At 50.2% G+C, this 21,091-nt stretch overlaps 1 protein-coding gene across 2 annotated transcripts; it reads left to right on the forward strand.

Moving 5' to 3' along the window:
• The first annotated feature begins 301 nt into the window (after nucleotides 1-301).
• Nucleotides 302-16,501, forward strand: Ccm2l (CCM2 like scaffold protein). 2 transcript variants are annotated; one of them, XM_031372317.1, is made up of 10 exons: nucleotides 302-382; nucleotides 2,303-2,470; nucleotides 4,935-5,018; nucleotides 5,111-5,294; nucleotides 6,140-6,594; nucleotides 9,124-9,259; nucleotides 11,354-11,417; nucleotides 13,742-13,871; nucleotides 14,651-14,789; nucleotides 15,635-16,501. In XM_031372317.1, exons 1-10 carry the CDS (start codon nucleotides 353-355, stop codon nucleotides 15,937-15,939), a joined length of 1,695 nt encoding a protein of 564 aa, XP_031228177.1. In that variant the 5' UTR covers nucleotides 302-352; the 3' UTR covers nucleotides 15,940-16,501. The 2 variants fall into 2 exon arrangements, with proteins under 2 accessions (XP_031228177.1, XP_031228178.1); XM_031372318.1 differs by lacking the exon at nucleotides 11,354-11,417 and having other exon boundaries at nucleotides 15,635-15,867.
• Nucleotides 16,502-21,091: the final 4,590 nt, after the last annotated feature.

Below are 21,091 nucleotides of genomic sequence, written 5' to 3' on the forward strand. Positions count from 1 at the left end.
AGCAGGCTTTGAAAGAGGTGTTTACTGTCTTACCTGGCTTGCCAAAGTCATCCAGCAAAGTTGGTGGCAGACATAGGGAATGACCCGAATGTGATCACCAACTAGGGGGGCCCTTCCTCAGTCTGCTCCAAGTACCAAGCCCCTTGGACGCCATGTTTGGCTCCCACCCTTCAGTTACAGGGTTCTAAGGCAGTGTTCTCCATCTGCCCCCACCCCCACCATCAGATGGGAGGGACAGGAACTCTGGTACTGGTGGAGTTTCCGACCAGGCAGGAAAAAGAACAAAGGAAATGGAGGCGGCTCTGGAGGGGGGCGGAGAGGAGGGTGGCAGGAGCCGAGCAGCAATTTCACGATGGAATATGAAGCCAAGAAAGGGAAGAAGGTAAGTGGAGTTTGAGAGGGCCAGGCTTGAGAAATGTCTGTGAAGGTGGAGAAGAGAGGTGAGCGCAACATGGAGTTAGCAAACAGCACAGGGAAGGGGGCGTCCCTTCTCTTTTGGAAGGAAGTTTCTTTCTGTCCCTGACTGCCAGACATCTGGGCTCCGGTCTAAGCTTCAGTCTTAGGGGCCTCTGTCATACTTGTGCTGAGAGACGGACAGGGCCTTCCTGGGAGATCTGCTCATTGGACATTCTGGTGATAGTATCCTGCAGCCTCTCAGAGAAAGGGACAGACAGACACCCAGCAGACACTTTCTCTCCCTGACCACCCCAATAGTAAGGTCCAGCTAAGGTGATTATAGGTTGGCAAATTGCCCACCCAGGCTGGGGCCTCCCACCTGTTCCCTGCCCGCTGTCTCTCACGCTACATCTGCCCTCCCCACTCTCGTGGGGAAAGTCACTCCTGAGACCTCAGCGTAAGCCAACCCAAGTCCTCTCTCCACCTTCTTCCTTTTCTGAATGTGAGTTTTCCCACTTCCCAGTTCCCACATCTCTCATCCGCACAGAACTCTCTCCATCCAAGGAACGGGGTTCAGAGTATTTTATGAGCTACTTACATGAGTCCACTATGGTGGCACAGGCCTGTAATCCCAGCTATTCTGAAGGCTAAAGCAGGAGGATTACAAGGTTAAAGTTAGTGTGGGTAATTTACTGAGAACCTGTCTCAAAATTGTAAAAGTGGGCTGGGGGTGGGGGGGCTCGCTCCTTGGCAGAACGCTTATCTAGCATGCTAGGACCCAGGTTTGATACCTTAAACTACAAACTGATGAGAATTTTAAGTGCCAAGAGAGCTAGAGGCATGCAGTGCAGAGGCATTGGTGTGAGGCTCTAGATAAAATCCAGTACTGCCACACATAAAATGTGCCCCATATGAATCACTGGGGCCAGCATGCACATACTCTCATGGGTCTATGGACTTATTTAGGGGACAAGGTCTAACTATGTAACCCAGGCTGATCTTGAAAACTCATTGTGGCCGGGCAGTGGTGGCACACACCTTTAATCCCTGCACTTGGGAGGCAGAGGCAGGCAGATTTCTGAGTTTGAGGCCAGCCTGGTCTACAGAGTGAGTTCCTGGACAGCCAGGGCTACACAGAGAAACCCTGTCTCGAAAACCAAAAAAGGAAAAAAAAAAAAAGAATGAAAGAAAGAAAACTCACTGTGTAGCTCAGGCTGGTCTCAAACCCACAGCAATTCTCTCCTGCCTCAGCCTCCTGAGTGTTAGAATTCACCCAGTGAGGTCTGTCTGATAGAGGAGCTCCTAGGTGGTTAGCCCATCCTGTTTGTGCCTGTCTTTCGGGGAAGCTCAGTAGCATGCCACACATGCCACCAGAATTTATGGTTTGCTTTAGAAACTGCCAACGTAGTTCTAGAATGCCACTAGGGACCGGAGCTGCTCGATTGCTGCCCCCAGGGCTTCAGATTCCATAGGTCTAAGATGGGATTCAGGAAATAGCAGTTCTCTCAAATTCCCTTGATCCATCCTGGGTGTCTTTATATTGATGTCTCTGGATTATACTTACATTTATTTATTTTTTTATTTCTCACTCACAAACAGGCAATAACTTAATAAACGCCTAGGCATCCTCCACTTATTTCCGGGGGGCCTTGGACATTCTTTAAATCTGGCTGGCAGGAGCTTCACTTTCCCTGGGTACTTAAAATGCAGATTTGCCGACTGGGATGCCCCACCTGCTGGTGTTCTTTCTAGCTCTCACTTCTCCATCTGAGAAGGGGTGGGGGTGGGGGGCACAGGGCTGCAGCTCCCGCAGTTTTTAGGAGGATTAATGTAGGTAGGTTGTGGAGGTAAAACTGAGCTCCTACAGACAGGGTTTTGGCTACTGGGGCCTTCCTCTCGCCACCAGGGCTTTGTGTCTCCCATCCGAAGGCTGGTGTTCCCGAAGGCTGCACACCAGGCTGCCTTTAGAAGCAATGTCAGTCGAAGGCCCCTGCACTCTATGCCTCTTTATCCCCCTGACTACCTCATTGACCCCCACATCCTGCTGTGTGACTACCTGGAGAAAGAGGTCAAGGTGAGCATGGGATAAAGATGGCGGGGTGGGGGGGGTGGGGGGGCTTGGAAACACACCGAGCTCTGCCACACCCTGTGTCACACGAAGGACACCCTCAGCAGATGACACCCACCTGCTGAGCCCCAAAATTTCTGTCCCAATATGGGGCTCAGAACCCACCCCCACAGGAGACTGAGTTCTGAGAAACTGTGCTGTGTTCCCAAAAGCTCAACCTACTCACGAGACTTTTAGCTGCAGGCTCCCTGATTATCCAGTGTCCAAGTTAAGAGCAAGCAAGAGGCTGGGCGTGTGGCTTGGTGGTAGAGCACTAGACTGGCATTCTGGAGGCCTCAGGCTGCACAGCCAGCACTGGTCTGGGGGTGTGGAGGGTGGAGATAGGTAGACACCATAACGAGCCCTCTTACTACGCGAAAGCTTTACTTCCATTTTAGAATCACTGTGAAGGAGCATTGGGTAGGTTAACAGGTCTCCATTATCCAAAGATAGGTGTGAAGCAGGAATAAGGTATTGAACAAACAGGCTACTTGGTCATATTTGAATTGCAGATGAGCAGTGATTATTTCTTTAGCATAAATATGCTCCAAATGTTAAATAGAACTAAATAGGTACAAAAAAATCCTAAAAACAAATGTGTTGTTTAACTGACATCTTGTATTTTATCTGGCAACTCTATAAATAAAGAAAAGCTAGAAAAAGAATATGTTTAAAAACCAAGGGCGGAAAGTTTACAGAATAAAAAGATGTGCGTGGTGAAATTCACACAGAATCCTACAATTAAAGCAATAAAAAGTTAATTCTCATACTGAATAACATTTAAATGATAACGTTGTTATAACTAGGAATGCACAGGAGACTGCATATTAACTGAGAATGCCTTTTTTTTTTTAAAGAAAATGATGTATTAATTCAGTGCTTCTTTCCATTTAATCTGCAATGCGGTTGTTAAAAGGATTAATAATGTGTGAGGGTGGGGAGAGGCACTGGGCAAGGAAATTCCCAAGGACCCTTCAAGATTTAAGAGTAGATCCTGGCCTGGTGCAGGCGTGGAGAGGGAATGGTTTGATGGATAAAGTGCTTGCTGGCAAATTTGAGGACCAGAGTTCCTATCTCCCAAACCCTGTAAAGCCAGGCACATGCAAAGCATGCACCCATGGTCCTGAAAACCCCACAGTGTGGAGATGGCAGGTGGAGATGGGAGAACCCCTGGAAGCTCAGGAGCCTGAGACTGGCATGTGAAGTACAAACAAGAGGCTCTGGCTCAAACAATGTGGAAGGCAGGAGCTCATCCCCTGACTGCCACACAGGTGCTGCGGCATATGCCTGCAATCTCTCACAGGAATACACACACACACACACACACACACACACACACACACACACACCGATAGAGTCTGGCCTAGCATACAAAGAGGCTCTAAATCTGATCTTCAACAGTGGGTCTTGGGAGGAAAGCGCTATATTAGTGACTTTTACTTTCCTGCAGAGTATCATAAAGTGGGATGGCCATGTGCTAACTGTTGGACATGCAGGCTCTAGCGCATGCATTCAAGCTTTCTCCCTACCTTACAAGAGTCTGATGTAGCCCAGGGAGGTCTTGAATTTGCTATGTAGTCTTGGACTCTTTGTTTGCTTGTTTGTTCGAGACAGGGTTTCTCTGTGTGGCCCTGGCTGTCCTGGAACTCATTCTGTAGACCAAGCTGGCCTCAAACTCAGATTTACCTGCCTCTGCCTCCCAAGTGCTGGGATTCAAGGAGTTCATCGACACTACCACCACTCTCATGGCTGACCCTAGACTCTTTAACCTTCCTGTTTCTACCTCCCAAGTGCTGGGTTACAAGCATGCTTCACTATGACTTGCCCAGCCCTACCCTTTGTAGCTATAATCCTGGGCCAGGCTTTTAGTTAACTGTACCGTGCTGAACCTTTTAATCCTTAAAGTAAATGTGAGTGGATGGGAAAATATATACAAACTGGTCCCGAGTTCAACAAACTTTGCTATCAGATTGTATTATCGTATTAGTCAGGGAACTGGAGGAGGGGGCGGAGAGGCTTCCAGGCTGTGGTCCAGCCATTCCAACATAGGCTGTCTTCTAACAGAAAGGCCAAGAATCTGGTAGTTGTTCAGTCTATGAGCTAGTCCTCAGTCTTTATGGAAATCCTGAAGAATTGGGATCTAATATCATTGAAGGAAAGCATCCACAGCAGAACAGATGAATTTGCCAGTAAGACCGAGGGGAAGCAGGCGAGAAGTGAAAGCGTCCTTCTTCCACGCCCCTCTGAGTGAGCTGCCTCCAGGTGTGGCTCAGATACAAGATGATCATCCAATCCAATCACTGGTGTGCCAGCTACTTGGGTCTGACAAGTTGACAACCCAAATTAGCCATCACAGAGGTTATTATTAATTTGAGTATTTCAGCCTGTCCTGCATTAACTTGGAGGCTAGAATCTCCCACTTCTCTTCCAGTTCCTGGGTCACCTTACCTGGGTGACTTCCTCACTGAACCCCTCCAGCCGAGATGAGCTCCTGCAACTGCTGGACACTGCCAGGGTAAGGTCCTGGGAAGAGAGGAGGGCGGGGTCTCTTTCCCTTTCTCACCTCCCCTACCCCGAGTGGACTCCGGTGATCCGACCCACCCGCAGCAGCTGAAGGAGTTGCCTCTGAAGACCACGCCGGAACAGGACAGCATCCTGAGTCTGTCCGCACGCTGCCTGCTGCTCACTTGGCGCGACAACGAGGAGCTCATCCTGCGCATCCCCACGCACGAGATTGCTGCTGCCTCCTACCTGCAGGACGACGCTCTGCATCTTCTAGTGCTTAAGACTGGTACGGCGCGGGGGTGGGAAGCCAACCTGCAGTGCTGGGACCATTCCCAGTGCTGGGCACCAGCGAAGGGATCCGAGGCTGGGAAAGGGATGGCAGAAAACTTAAGCTCACCATTCTGAAACTAAGGCCAGACAGAAGAAACCACAGATAAGACCAGAGAGCCTTTAATCCCAGCATTTGGGAGGTAGAGGCAGGCGGATTTCTGAGTTTGAGGCCAGCCTGATCTACAGAGTGAGTTCCAGGTCAGCCAGGGCTATACAGACAAACCCTGTCTCGAAAAACCAAGAGAGAGAGAGAGAGAGAGAGAGAGAGAGAGAGAGAGAGAGAGAGAGAGAGAGAGAGAGTGTTAGAGTTGTTCAACCTTAGAGTTCAACGTTAAAGGCGTGGAAGGTGGTTAAAAGACATAATCGCTTGACTCTGATCTGACAGTAGGGGGGCGCCCTGGCTAGGGGAGCAGTCGGGGCTTATGGGAGGTTCAGGTCAGCATCCTGGAGATGGGACTGAAGGTAGCAGGGAAAGTCGGACTGGAAGGTGGGATGCTTCGACCAAGGTCGCCGTTCAAATGAAGGATGCGGCCCTCAACTCAGAAAGCGAGTCTGAGAAGCAGGGCATTAGTGTGTCGTGGGGAAGGTGGAAACTTTGTGGCTGCCACCTGGAGGTCAGGGACTGAGCCAAGGCAGAAGACGGAGTCACAGGCTTGGGGTGGGGCTCGAAAGCCGCGGAGCCAGCAGAACCGCCAGGGAGCTTAAGCTCAGGGAACCTCAGAACTGCGAGGTGGCCCTCCCGGTGGCCCCGGGAAACCGCGATCTCCTGCTACTGAACCCCCAAGCTCCTTCCTTCCCCAGGTCTGGGCGTGGACCCCGTGCCGGCGGGCATGGACGGCAGCCCGGGAGGTTCGGGTCGCGATCCCGGCCCTCCGGGCGCCGCGCCCGAGAAACGACGGGTGGGCACAGCCGAGCGCCGCCACACCATCTGCAGCCTGGACTGGCGCGTGGCGTGGGGCGGGGGCGCGGGCGCCGAGGCCCGGGCTGCGGGAGGCGGCGGCAGCCTGGAGCGGCAGCGCGCGGGAGCGAGGGCGTCCGGCAGCTGGGAGCGGCGACAGACGTTCAGCGGCAGCTGGGAGCGGCGGCACGCGGGCGGCGGCGCGGGCAAGCCGGGTGGAAGCTGGGAGCGGCGGCAGGCGAGTGGCGGCGTCGGCGGCAGCTGGGAGCGACGCCACCCCGGCCCCAACCCGCTGGATCCCCAGAACCACAGCCCCGACGCCTACTGCAACCTTGTCATCCTGGCTGTGGCAAACAGGGTGAGCGACAGGCTGTGTTGGCACCACTGCTGTGACAGTCACTATCGCACTAATCACACCGCAGGTGAAACGCCGACCCTAGGCAGACAGGGGACAATATTAACACTTAGTCCTCACGGCAGCCCCTAGGGCGAACATGACATCTATTCCCATTCCTTAGAAAAGGAAGCAGGCTCAAAGTTTAGGTAACTGTAAGTCCTGCGGAAAGCAGATGGCTTCAAGATTCGAACCCAGGAAGTTCAAAGCCTTTTCTCTTGGTATAATCACCCAAGGCAGAAGCTTTCCCATCATTCTTGCCTGTCCTACCTGTCTGTCACCTTCCTGTCCCCATTCGCCCTTGCTCTCACTTACTTGGTGATGAGAATATAGTTGGCTTTGTTATATAGTCTTTCGAGATAGGGTTCCTCTGTGTAGTCCTGACTGTCCTGGAACCCACTCTGTAGACCAGGCTGGCTTCCAACTCAGAGATCCATCTGCCTCAGCCTCCTGAGTACTGAGATTAAAGGTCCACACTGCCATGCATGGCTTGATGGTATTTGTTGAGTGCCGGCAGTGTACTCTACATCGGGCTAGGTGCTGTGGATGAGAAGATGAACAAGCTGTTTGGTGTCCTCCCTTAAGGAGTACCCAGTCTAACTCAAGCCTTGAGCCTTCCCAGCAGCATTTCCTCTGCACCAGGTTCCAGGGCTCTCTCTGAATGAGTGTGCCTGTCTACAGGGAGAGGAGATCAATCCCAGGAAATGCAGCTCAGTGGCTCACAACCCCACCCTGAGGTACCATTCAGCTTTCCTTTCCTGTTCCCCTACTCTCACCCTGCACTCCTTCCTAGAAGCTGGTACCTCCTTTCTTTCCAGCCTCTTAAAGTCAGGGTGGTCCAGGTGTTATCCTCAATCTTTTCTCTTTTATCCACACTTGTTTCTAGGCGATTTCTACTCTGCTGCCTTCTAAAACCCGGAGAAGACTCTGAATTTCATCTCTAACCAAATCTCCGCTGCTCCTGTCTTTTCCAAGCTGAGCCCCCAGTCTCCTCTCAAACCCAAAGCGTCTTCATCTGCACGTTTCATTGAATGTCAGCTCCATCCTTGGTGGCTCAGACTGAAACCTTGCAGTGGTCCTTGGTCCATTTGTCTCTCTTCTCTGTCTGTCTCTCTCAATCTACTCTGTCAAAGTTATTCTTTGGTCTTATTTTTAAATATATCCAAACCTTATGCCCACACCATTCACTATCCATACCCAGTTCCATTGTCTCTCTCTGGGATAACGTTGCCATGCCCCACCCCATTGGCTCAGCCCTTCCTTACATTCTGTACTCCACTGCCTCATCCAACACAGCCTCATCCCAGAACCTTGACTAGGGAGGGCGATGAGGAAATGAAAAGGGGGCATACAGGTGTTCAGAAGAGCTAGGGGTTACGTGGGTCATGCTGGCTCTGGTAGGAGGTGAGTGGCTTGTGTGATGGGATGGAGGAAGAGACCCCATTTCAACAGGAAAGTTAGTTTATATTGTTTAAACTGAAGCAAGGAAAAAAGCAGTCTGTAGATCCAAGGGACTGAAAACCAAACAGAGGCGACACTGTGCCTTGACTGTCCCACTCAGCTGTTGGGTTAAGGGCCCTGGTCTGGTGGTAGAATGAATAAGTATACAAATTGCTTTCCAAGTGTCTGAGCTTCTGGCCTCCTGTCTGATGCTCAGCAATCCCACACACAATGGTCAGAATTAAAACTTCCAGCATTAACTGATGTCTTGGGCCTGTGGTGAATCCGACCAAATCACCCAAGCCCATTAAACCTATGAGCATTCAACTATAAAAGGCATGTCCTCTCTGAGCTGTCTACTCGAGTCACGGCCAGGTCCGATCCTGGTTTACATAGCAGTACCTGCAATGACCATAGATACCCATCCTGAGTTACAGTTTAACATTTACCTTAGGATTTTTAGACGTGCCAAAAGGCAACATTTTCCTAAGCATGGTCTTTATCTATCAGTTACTGCTTTCTACCTCTCGCTTGAAGAGGCGGAGTCCTCAAATGTGCGGTCTCCAAAGCTTTGCCCAAGCCCTTCTTCCAACTACCAAGAATACTAATTATCGTTTTGCTTTCACTATTGTACTGGGCACGGGGCAGCCCATAGCCATATTCTGTGTCCAGTAGTAGTAACAGCACTGAGCCTACAATTTTGATTCTTTGAAGTGTCCCTCCTCCTGCTGCTCCCATCTCCACACTGGGCTTCAGCTTCTGTGCCTGTACGTTTAGTTAAACAAACCCTTATGTTAGATAAATTTCATGACAGGCCACAAATCCCCTGGAAACCTGGAATGTACTTTCATGGCAGAGGATTTTGAGTTGCCTCTACATTCTATAGAAGGGTCATGAGAACAAGAGAGGAGCCATATAATTTTGAGGGAAATGTCTTTGAAATTGGCTTAAGGTATGCATGTCAGCACTGGCTCACACTGCATCTGGGGACATAGGAGTGCCGGGGGAGGGGGACAGGTAAGAGCCTGAGCTCTCTTCCTGCCCCTGGACCAGGATGCTGCTGAGGAGTCCTGTGCACTCATCTGTCAAGTCTTCCAGATCATCTACGGGGACCAGAGCATCGAGTGTGTAGACCGGGCCGGCTACCACTACAGATCCACACCAAAGCGGCCATGGCTCTCCAGCTGCAGTGCGTATCCAAACTCCCACAAAGCACTGGGAGAGGGTGGATGTCCTGATAGTCAGGACTGATGAAGGCCTTTAGGAGTTCTGAGCTGGACCCCGGTTCTAGGGGGTCCACTTGATAGAATGTCATTCTTCTTGATGACCTCTTCAGAGATGACCAGGTTGTCAAGTTTGGGATGAGTTTGAACTTAGGCACTTGAACTTCTCTCTTGCTTTGGGTGCCCTTGCTTTGAGAAAGTTCAGCATGTGTACTGTCAGCTTACTGAGCCATTTCACCCCATGAGGTTCCTAGGGCTAACATTTTCAGATTAGTCCGTGTATGCAATCAAGGGTTGGAATTAAAGTGAGACTAACAGGGGCGTTTATTGAGTGCCAAGCACACTAGCCAGGTGCCAGGTCTTCTTGAGTCTTTATGGCATCCTACCTGCCTTGTTCACTTAGCACAGGAGTGGGCACACCACAGATGCTAGAGAGGTAGTCTGCAGATAAATGGAAACTGCTCAGTCCCCAGGCTGGTGAGCTGGCTCAGCAGGGAAAGGAGCTTGCTGCCAACCTTGACAACCCGAGCTCAAACCTCAGGACTCACAGGGTAGAAGCAGAAATTTTGAGTTTCAAAAGTTTTCCTCCGACCTCCACATGGGCACTGTGGCACATGCAAACTCAGTCCTCAGCACGTTAGCTAAGAGTCCTGAACTTTGGGGATGCTGAAGCGGAAGGGTCTGAGTTTAAGGTCAGCCTGAGCTACAACAGAGAAACCTTATCTTTAAAAAAGAAAAAAGAAGCTGGGCGATGGTGGCGCACGCCTTTAATCCCAGCACTTGTGAGGCAGAGGCAGGTGGATTTCTGAGTCCGAGGCCAGCCTGGTCTACAGAGTGAGTTCCAGGACAGCCAGGGCTATACAGAAAAACCCTATCTCGAAAACAAACAAACAAACAAACAAACAAACAAATGAACTCTGAATGGTAGTGGTGCACATCTTTCAGCTCAGCACTTGGGAAGCAGAGGCAGAAAGACCTCTGAGGTCAACACTAGCCTGATTTACTGCAAGTTCCGGTCTAGCCAGGGCTACATAGAGAAAAAGAGGGAGAGGTAGAAGAGCCTCTCTGAGGCCCTGTGAATCTAGTTTTACAGATAATAAGCACTGAGGCTCAGAGTAGTCAATAAATGGTCACAGGTCACATGGTTGGTAGGTCAGAGTCAGAATCCAAACCCAGTGTGTCTACGTTCCGAAGCTTCTGCCTGCCTCACTCTCTCGCTCACTCTCGCTCTCACTCTTGCTCTGCTCCCCTCACAGCCATTACGTGAATTCCCTCTTCCACAGCCTGCTATGGAGTGGTCTCTGTTTGCACAGCTCTGGCAGCTGTGGCACTGGCCTTGTGGAGACCCTGCGGCCCACAGGAGCTGTGCCTGTTGGGAAGCTTCTGCAGGTGACTGGTTGGCTCCCACCAGGATGCTAGGCAACCAGATGAGAGAGTCCATTCATCCAATCGATATCAACTGAGTGCTTACTGTCTCGGCCCCAGTTGTAATCTGTAAGCTATATCGACGGCAGGCAAACTAAGGCACGGCTTTGCCTTCCTGCAACTTGCATGGAATAAATAGTCACAGAGATAAATAAATGTCTAACCACAGTGTTAGGAGAACCTGTAATGAGGAACTGGCCTCTGAGAAATCAGAGTGGCAGAGTGAACCCCACCCCCCACCAACTGAGCTGACATGAGAAGACCCTGTCTGGACACATAAGGGACCAGGCTGAGGAGGAACCACATTCTCCACAAATAATGCTGCTTTCCTTTCAAGCTTCCGACCCTCTTCCTGCTTGCAACATCTTTCTGTCTCATCCAGATACACGTTTATCAGCACTCTCTCACTGCCTCTCATTTGTCATTCCCTGTGTCCCATCGGATAGGCAGATGCTATGGACCTGGGCACTGGGGAAGGCAAGGATTGGGGAGAAATTGCCTGAGGTTAGTTATGTATCAGGGCTGAACCAGAACTAGATCCCAGGGTGCTGCCAAGGTCAGGGGTTCAGAGAAAGAACCTGAGGTATTGGTGCCTGCATGTCATCTCTGATAGTTCTTCCGTTTGCTGGTCCCAGGTGAGAGCTGCCGCACAGACGGGACATTTGCCTACGATGCCGACTTGAGCTGCTGCAGCTCCTTGTGAGTATCAGCTTTGACTGGGATGCCAGTTTTCCCTCCTCATCCTCACCCAAACTCCTCTAGAGTGCATGGGGGACAGGGACCCAAGCATGATTTGTGTTGAGGATGCGAGGTAAACAGAGTTCTAGGCTAAACCGTGGGAGACCCAGAGACCCAGGACCACAGAGATCTTTAAGTCTCCTGGGTGTAGTGGCCTGCAGAGTCCAAAGGCACAGCTAACACTAGAAGCTATGTTGGTATAATAGAAAATCCTGGGGAGGGTAAGTTTACAAAGACAGGATTGGTTTTCTTGCCTTCTTATGCAAAATATAACAAGAGTTTGGGCCTCCTGGTCCTATGGACCCTAGGCCTCTCTTCTAGTCAGAGCTCCCTCTTTGCCGTCCTCATGGTCCAAGCTGTAGCTGCAACCATGCAACAGCACATCAATGGCCTCTTGAAAAACTTTAGGGAATATCACAGCATCACCATGCATGTTCACTATATGAAAAGGCCTGGGTTCCATTCCTACAGCATGTGCACACACACACACACACACACACACACACACACACACACACACTTACCATCAAGCTTACACTTTAGTAGTCAAAATTTGGCTGCTGGGTCAGAACTTGCTGCAAGCAAGGCTGGGAATATGTAGGCTAAAACAGCCTCTGCGAGGCTGGGGATGTAGCTCAGCTGGTAGAGTACTTCCCCGGCCATGCACAAAGCCGTGGTTCGATCCCCAGCATCGCATACCCTGATGCACACCTGTCATGTCTGCACTCAGAAGGTGGAAGCAAGAGGACCACAGGGTCACCCTTACATAATAAGTACATAATGTGTTCAAGACAAACCCGTGATATATGAAACCTGCCTCAAAACTTTTTAAAAAAAGAATTCTGTTAGAAACATTGCCCATCCCAGTTTGCTCAGGACTGAGGAGTTTCCCAAGATATGGGGTTTTCAGTTTAAATCCAATAAAACCCTTGGTAGACCTATGGTAGTAAGTTATCCTGGTTCTGTAAGGATTCTGTGTAAGGATTCTGGTGTTGTAAGTAGTGGCCCCTGCCAGTGGTCTGTGTCCTACCATTCCATTGTTGATATTGGCACTACATCTGCCTTCCTGAACCCATGTGTGCATAAACTAGTCGATAATCAACCTGATTTGGCTGAGGAGAGCAAAATCACACTAACGACCCATTTGCTGAGCTTGCACACCATTGGCTTTCCTTAGCTGCTATGTGGCTAGTTATCTGTTACTTGGGGTCTACAGTCTGAAGTGCTTTACAAATGTTAGTTCCTGTCATTTTCACAGTGACATCAATCTTCATCATCCCGCTTTACAGAGGGAGAAGCTGAAGACTAGGGAAGCAAAGTTTAGCATCCCAAGGGTCAAACAGACAGTAAACGGCATAGACCTGGCCTGTGAGCACAAGCAGGCTGGAATGTGAACTCAGGAGTCTACACCCTTGCTAGGTCTGTGGTCCCAGCCTTCCAGAGGTAGAAGCCAGAGTGTCAAAAGTTCAAAACCTGAGCCCAGTGTGGTCATCTTATTTTAAAAGCATTTAATAATGAGAACTTCCTACATTGGGCTTGGGGGTGAATCAGAGATGAGAGAGTGTTTGCCTGGGATATCAGAGACTCTAGGTCCAACCCCTCTCACTGCATAAACTGGACTGGGTGGTTCATGCCTCCAACTCCAGCCCTTGGGAGGGTGGAAGCAGAAGAATGGAAAGTTCAAGGCTAACCTCAGCTACATGAAGAGTTTAAGACCATTCTAGGATAGGTGAGACCGTGTCAAAAACCAAAACCCTCCACGATGAAGCAGGCAGCCTAGTTTATAAAAAGAACTCAACAGGGAGAAAGGAAGGGCCACACAATTCACATAGGTGGCAGCCAGCACTGATGACACCACACTGAGAAGAAGCCTCCTGGGCTGTGGGAGAGTCAGAAGGGGACTCTACCTTATCTAGGAACCAGGAGGGCTTCCTGATAACAGCTGAGCTGGTGATAACAGGGACAGGTCATTCCATACAGAGGGATCAGCAAGACCACAGAATAAGCAGGTTGAGGTCCTGTGGCTGTGACATCACATGTGAGAGAGACAGTGGAGGAGAGAGAACTCCAGGCAGAGGGAACAGCATGTGCGAAGGCCTGGGATGGGGTTAAGGAAGGGAGACCAGAATGTGGAGAGCAGGAGGGGGCTTGAAGTTGCTGGGCTTTGATGAGCAAGCCGAGGTCAAGGATAGGCCCTTGAGCACTGGGCTATAGGCAAACCACCTTTAGCCTCCCCAGGGAGAGGGACAGAGGTTGGTAAGGTTTCTTCCCTCCTTTCTCTGTAGCAATGGCTCCCAGGACACATTTGAAGTGTGTTACAGTGGCACATCCACACCGTCTTTCCACGGCTCCCACTGCAGCAGTATCGACCACAACAGCTGGGCCTTCGAGCAGCTACAGGATTACATGGTTACGGTGAGCGTGAGTGGGCAGCCGAGCTCTACAGCAAGCATGGCTCAGAGGCCAGGGAAGGAGGTGCAAATAGGAGAGGCCAGCTTAGAGAAGCCACGAGTGGCTTCAGCCTGCACTGAATGTTCCCAGCACCTCTCCTGCATCCTCTCTTCAGCAATCTCAAGAGAAAGGCTCCCTTCTCACCTCAAGTACAGAGAAGGAAAGCAAGGATCAGAGAGATAATGACCTCCTGCCACCACAGAGGAGGTCCCCAAAGGGTTGGGGGTCAGGAAGCTGGACCCATATCCTATTTGTCTTAGAGTTTTACTGCTGTGAACAGACACCATGACCAAGGCAACTCTTATAAGGACAACATTTAATTGGGACTGGCTTACAGATTCAAAGGTTCAGTCTATCAAGGCAGGGACATGGCAGCATCCAGGCATGCATGGTGCAGGAGGAGCTGAAAGTTCTACATCTTCATCCGAAGGCTGCTAGTAGAATACTGGCTTCCAGGCAGCTAGGATGAGGGTCTTAAAGCCCACACCCACAAGGCCACACCTACTCCAACAAGGCCACACCTTCTAATAATGCCACTCCCGGGCTGAACATGTACAAGCCACCACACCATTCCGAGATGCAAAGGACCAGATGTTGTCCCCTCCAATGGGCAGTGGAAGATTTTGCAGGCAGGCTGGGCCTGACGGGATGCCAAAGGGAACCCCAGCTTTTTTTTTTTTAGCAGAAGTCAGGCATTGTTGCAATCTGGATCTGGTCTCCAAGAGTATTCCTTACTCCCACAGCTGCGGAGTAAGCTGGGTCCTCCTGAGATCCAGCAGTTTGCATTGCTGCTACGAGACTATCGCCTGGGGCTGCCTATCCAGGACTACTGTGCTGGCCTGCAGAAACTCTATGGGGACCGACGGAAGTTCCTTCTCATTGGTAAGCTCTGCTCCCCCTCCGCTCCAGGCATCCCCAGCCAGGCACCACCTGGGAGTGCTTTGTTCTTTGAGCCCCTAAGGCGCAAAACTTTGAGAACCTGGATCTGAGAAGGAGAGCAAGAAAGAGTGCAGAGAAAGGAAAGGAATCTCCAGGAGGTGGCAACGCTCAAGCTGGCATGAGCAAAGCCCTAGGGTAGTAAAGCTGGTCAGGCTGTGATCACACACACACACACACACACACACACACACACACATACACACACACAGAGCCTATCACCCTCAGAGAGGCAAAGCAACTTGTCTAGAGTCACACAGCTAGTGAAGAGTGTTATTAAGCACCATAGGAATAATACTGACAGCACAGGAGTATGTGTTTGGCACTTGCTGTGAGCATGATCTCATAGATTATCCTCACTCCTGAGAAGTAAATATTGCTGTCGTCCCCATTTGCATGTGAAAAGACAGGCTCAGAGTAGCAAAGTAAAGTAAAAATGTTAAAGATTCAGAAAGGGACACAAGTAAATCTAATGTTTCCGGGGCTCAGCATGGGAAGTAACTTAGTACACTTGTATCAAATCAGGTACAAAGAGCTGTTATACAGGTGGGGAAAATGAGGTTCGAGTATTTAACTAAGGTTGTATAGCCAGTAAATGGCAGTATATCCCTAAGAATACACTAAGCTAGCAAACGTGTGGCGAGTCTTGTGTCATCTGCTGTTTTGAGAGGTAAAAAAAATCTTGGGTAAAGCCACATTGCCAGAGACGGGATTTGAACTAGGACTTCCAGAGAGGGCATTCCGTAGCGGGCTGGCTGGATGCTGGAGTCACCTTGTCCTGTGTCCTCTAGGGATGCGGCCCTTCATCCCAGATCAGGACATCGGCTACTTCGAGGGCTTCCTGGAGAGTATGGGAATCCGCGAAGGTGGAATCCTCACCGACAGCTTCGGCCGCATCAAGCGCAGCATGAGCTCCACGTCTGCCTCTGCGGTGCGCAGTTACGACGGGGCGGCCCAGAGGCCCGAGGTGCAGACGTTCCACCAGCTGCTGACCGACATCACGCATGACATCGAGGCACTGGCCCCCGACGACGATGACGTCTACGAGGATGTCTCCCCAAGCGGGGGTGACCAGGTTGAAGACAACTATCTGTAGCTCCGCGGCACACTCGTCCATAGGACACCATCCCCAGGGTGCCTAGACTCCAGGGTTCCCATCTGGGCCTTTTGGGCTTCTTTCCCGACAAAAGAGTTCGCAGAGCTTCAGCCCCTGCAATACCGAGAAAATCCTGCAGGGGGCGGGAGAGCCAGACTCTAGAGTGTTCTTCAACATAAAGAATCGCTCCACCTACTGGCCGACAGAAAAGATTTCCAATTCACGCCCCACATTCTTCAGCCTTGTCCAACCCCAAACCAGAAACATTTCCAGAACCCAGAGACCTCTCTTCAGTTTTACAGGCTGAAAAACTGAAGAGACTTGGGAGTTGGCTGGCTGGCTGGTTGGTTGGTTGGTTGGTTGGTTGGTTGGTTGGTTGGTTTTTAAGGAAATGGATGTGAGGGAACACCAGGTTCTTGGATATCGAAACCCATTTCCACATCTCTACGAAAACTTCAGCTCCACCCACCTCACAAGTGGTCATAGGAGTGAATGGAAGGCAAGACCTTAGTGTTGGGCCTAGCATGTTATAGATGCTCAATAAATGCTGTTTCTCTCCTCTTGGGATGTTCCTGAAGCAGTGTGTAGAAGGAGATGTTATAAAGACTAGAGGAGTTTACAGCTTGAGAAGAAGAAATAGGACTGGCCTTCACAGTGGTCTGATAGCCTGACTCTGTGCCCAAGCCCCAAACTAAACTGTCTCTGCAGGACTCTGCACACAGACAGCCTGGGGCTAGTCAAAGAGCTGCGCGGGCAGAGCCGTAAGCTATTGGAGGTCAGGATGAGGCCAGCCCTCGGCTCAGCCTCAGTAAAGACAGTGAGCCTTGAGAAGAGGCCAGAGACCTCTCTAGAAGAGATCAAATGTGTCTGCGAAACCTTGCTAACCCTTCCACAGCCAAACATTTCCAAATCATGTGATCACAGGGACTTAGAGTTCCAGATTCCCACTGGGACGGTGGCAGATGACCATCCCCCACCCCTACAACCCCCGTCGCTGGCCCGTGCAAGGTTTTCTTGATGTTCTGCTTCGTTCCGTGCTTGTCACAGACTCTTCACACCACAACCCCTAGCCGCAACATGCCAAAATGTGTCTCTGTACATAAAACTGCACAATACTGGGCTGGAAGAAAGCTTAGTGGGTAAATTCCGCACCGCTCAAGCACGGTGGCCTGAGCCCAGATCCCCGGAATGTAAGAAGCCAGTGTGGTCCTTTGTCTGTAACACTAGCTGAGGTGCAGGGTACAGAGAGAGTGGCCAGCTAGCAGGAAGTGTGAATGAGGGACCCTCAGCCCGCTGAGATAGCTCAGCTAGTAAAGCACCTACTCCATGAGCCTGGCCACCTGGATTCAAGGCCCAGGACCCATACAAAGGTGGAAGGAGAAGAACAACTCACAGCACCATCCTCTGACCTCCACACATGAGCACGGTGGCATCACCACCATCTTGCACATGCTCAGGCACACACGCTAATTATAATTTTAACTAAAAAAGAGAGACCGTGTCTTGTTTTGTTTTGTTTTGTTTTGTTTGAGATAGGGTTTCTCTGTGTAGCCCTGGCTGTCCTGGAACTCCCTCTGTAGATCAGGCTGGCCTCAAACTCAGAAATCCACCTGCCTTTTTTTATTTTTATTTTTATTTTTTTGAGAGACCATGTCTTAACAGGTAAGGTACAGAGAGATCCAACCTCTGACCTCCATATGCATGCACTCCCCCCCCAAACACATGCACATACACACACTATTCAATGTGCAATGAACACAGCATAAGTGGTATTGGAATGGGTTCTAATTCTTCTCTTCTTCCTCCTCCTCCTTCTCCTTCCTTTCATAACATTTATTGTTTTGCTATTGGGGTGGTCAGTGGTGTGGTATCACATTTTGTTCTTGGTTTTGATTAGATTATCCTGTTATATAGCCAAGGCTGCACCCAACTCAGGATCCTCCTGCCTCTGTACTCGATTGCTTGATTACAGGTGTGCTGCACCATGCACAGGTGCACAGGTGTCCTGCCTCAGTACTTGATTGCTTGATTACCATGCCCAGATCACTCGGTAACATTTTTAAGACCCAGCCATATTATTGTGGGGAAACCTGGATCATTGCATTCAACAGCTGCCAGCTCCCTGAAGCATTTACACATCCTCTCTATGACCCCGATGATGGACGCCCAGCTTGCTTTCAACTCTCTCTTACCACAAACACTGCTGAGATAAACACCTTAGTCACTGGCCCTTGTGAACCCACATGAAGATTCCTTTGGACTCTGCCAGGAGTGGAATTAGTAGATCCCAGATGCATGTGTTTAAATTTCACAGACCTCTTCTAGAATGGCCTATCTGCAGCTTGCCAGCAATGCAGTTGTCTCCTGCATTCATCAGTTTCTGTAAAGCCTGTCTGTGGTCGTTGTCATCAGTTAGAATGTGGCAACTGAGCAGGACTCAAAAATACACACACACACACACACACACACACACACACACACCAGACAAATACGCATATACCATGCATTCTTGCATTTCCGTGTCAATCGTGAGATCTCTGTTGTTGTTGCTGCTGCTGCTGCTGCGATACTGTCTGTGTAACCCAGGCAGCTTTCAAACTTCCCATCCTCCTAAATTCTATGGTTAAAGATGAGTGCTGCTGCATGCATTATGAAATGCCAAGCATCATGAATTCCAGGTGAGCACTCTCCTAAGCACTTCCCCGCCTAACCTTGGGATCTGGAGCCTGCTCCTGGGTGTAGCAGACCTTGGGCTTCCCTGCTGTGTATGAACTGCTCCTTTGGGCTGTGTGTCTCATTTCCATTGGATTTCCCCATTTTTTTTTACATTAATTTGCAAGAATAGTAATCACATTTTAGATACGACTTCCTTGTTTGATGTTGGTATTCCACATACCTTCTCCCAATATGCTGCCCATCTGTTAAGCTTCTAGCATCGATCGACTAACTTCAATGTGTGCTGGGAAGGCTTGCTAGAACAGACTGTTGAGCCACACACCCAGAGTTCCTAACTCGGGGAGGGTAAAGATGGGGCCCTAAGTTCACTCTGCCAACATGAAGAACATTGCTAGCTAGCGACTGGGAGAACTCTTGCGGGGAGCAGCTAATCTCTGGTACTTCTGTTGAACAAATTTGCTCATTCTACTGAGCTCGCTCATTACTTTCGATGTCATCAGGTGTCTTTCCTCAGTTTGTGAGTGAGTAGCCTGGCTCTCAAGGAGGGGAAGTCAGGAAGCCATGCTGCACGGTGATCTGCAATGTGAACTTACCAGAGTTCTTCTTTTCAGCCTCCACCCTGCCTTGCCCTGCCCTAAGGGTTGTGGCAATGTTAGGTTACACTGGGACCTGAGGCCTCAGGAGTCTTAGGGAGTGGCTGAGGGAGGCAGCCTCTCTTAAAGGTCTTGGGCTTTTAAGAACTTAGTCTCTTGCCTATAGTCATAGCCAGGATGCAGTGGCAAGGCTGTGAGAGGCATGAGGACCCTGCTTGCCCCATAGCCCTGAGCATGGGGCAATTTCCCTCACAGTCAGGGAAGTCCATGCTTGCCCTAGAACGATCAGAGTAACAAAGTGATGTGACCACTTGCTGTCAGAGGTCCTGTGGGCCTGGCAGGGGTGGCCTAGGAACTCTGGCCACACTTCCTTCTGTGACACGCTACATCCTGCCAGGGTCACTTCCTATCATGGTTCAGTTCCTGGCATCGAAAGCTGGGGAAGTCCCCTAGGGTAGGACAGCTGGCTCCAAAGACCTCTGGGGGTCATGCAAGTGTGGAGCTTCACCCCCAGCTGGCTCCTCTGGGGAGTTCGATCCAAGTGGTAAAGACATGTGATAAAGTTAGAGAAAGCGTGCCTTGCCTACAACTTTCTCCTGTTCCCTTGTTTCTTTCCAGCTAGAGACTCCTAGATGGCTTCTGGGAAATTCCAACTGTGTGATGGGGATGAGGCCCCTGCTATTCAATCCTCAAGCCTTTAGAGAGCACCCACTCTGTGCCCAGTTTTGTGCTAGACACCAGAGGGAGACAAAGCAGATTTCCTGCCAACGAAACTCCTGGGTGTGGGTGTGTGTGGTGGGTGTGAGTGGGTGGGTGGGTAGGTGTAAATAGGGGTAGGTGGGGGTGAATGGGGGTGAGTGTGAGTGGATATGGTAGGTTTGGGTGGATGTGAGTGGGTAGATGGGTGTGAGTGGGTATGAGTGGGTATGAGTGGGGGTGGGTGTGAGTGGGTGTATGCAAATGGGTGGGACATGTAGTCTGAGGGAGAGATCTCAACACAAGCTGGGTGTGGTGGCACATTATAACTAACTTCATCATCTGAGATGCTGGTGTAGGAGGATCATGAATTTGGTTGCTGTTGCTGCTGCTGCTGGTGATGATGATGATGATGATGATGATGATGATGATGATGATGAAGAGGAAGAAGAAAAAGAAGAAGAGGAAGAAGAAGAAGAAGAAGAAGAAGAAGAAGAAGGAGAAGAAGAAGAAGAAGAAGAAGAATGGCATTACAGAGTTCTCTCAGCTATAAAAATAAAATCAAAGAGTGAGAAACATTCTCTTTCTAGGGAATCTGGAAGGGACTTTGAAACAGAGCTGGTTTATGAGCAAGACCTTCTAGACAAACAAGGCTTGCAGCAAAGAGACAATGGAGAGGAAGAGTCCTCCGGGATGGGACCTTGGCATGGACAGAGTCAGGAAACTCAAAGGAACATGACAATCAATTAGACATGGCCGCTATGATGAGGATCAGACTGAATAGTTTTGAACCCCCAAACTGTCGTCTGCTAGTTGGGTAAAGTTGGGTAACCCCTTAAATGTTACTGGGCCTTGAGTTCCTTATCTGTAAGATGGAGATAGGAACACATCACAGTCATGGAACCTTGTGATGCTTGCACGACAGAGGTCTCACTATGTAGCTGGGTTCTCTGGGTCTCGAGTTCAAGGCCAGCCAGGGCTATGTAGTAAGACCTAGCTCAAAAATAGACAGACAGAGTACACATAGTGGGTGTTCAATAAATGCAGTGAATGCAGACGCTAGCATTGCTGAGGAGCAGGGAGAGTGTGGGGTGAGATCGGAGGGGCAGTGTGGGATGAGATCAGAGGGGCAGTGTGGGGTGCGATCAGAGGGGCAGTGTGGGGTGAGATCAGAGGGGCAGTGTGGG

This window comes from Mastomys coucha, unplaced genomic scaffold (assembly GCF_008632895.1).
Source record: "Mastomys coucha isolate ucsf_1 unplaced genomic scaffold, UCSF_Mcou_1 pScaffold15, whole genome shotgun sequence".
NCBI lineage: Eukaryota > Metazoa > Chordata > Mammalia > Rodentia > Muridae > Mastomys > Mastomys coucha.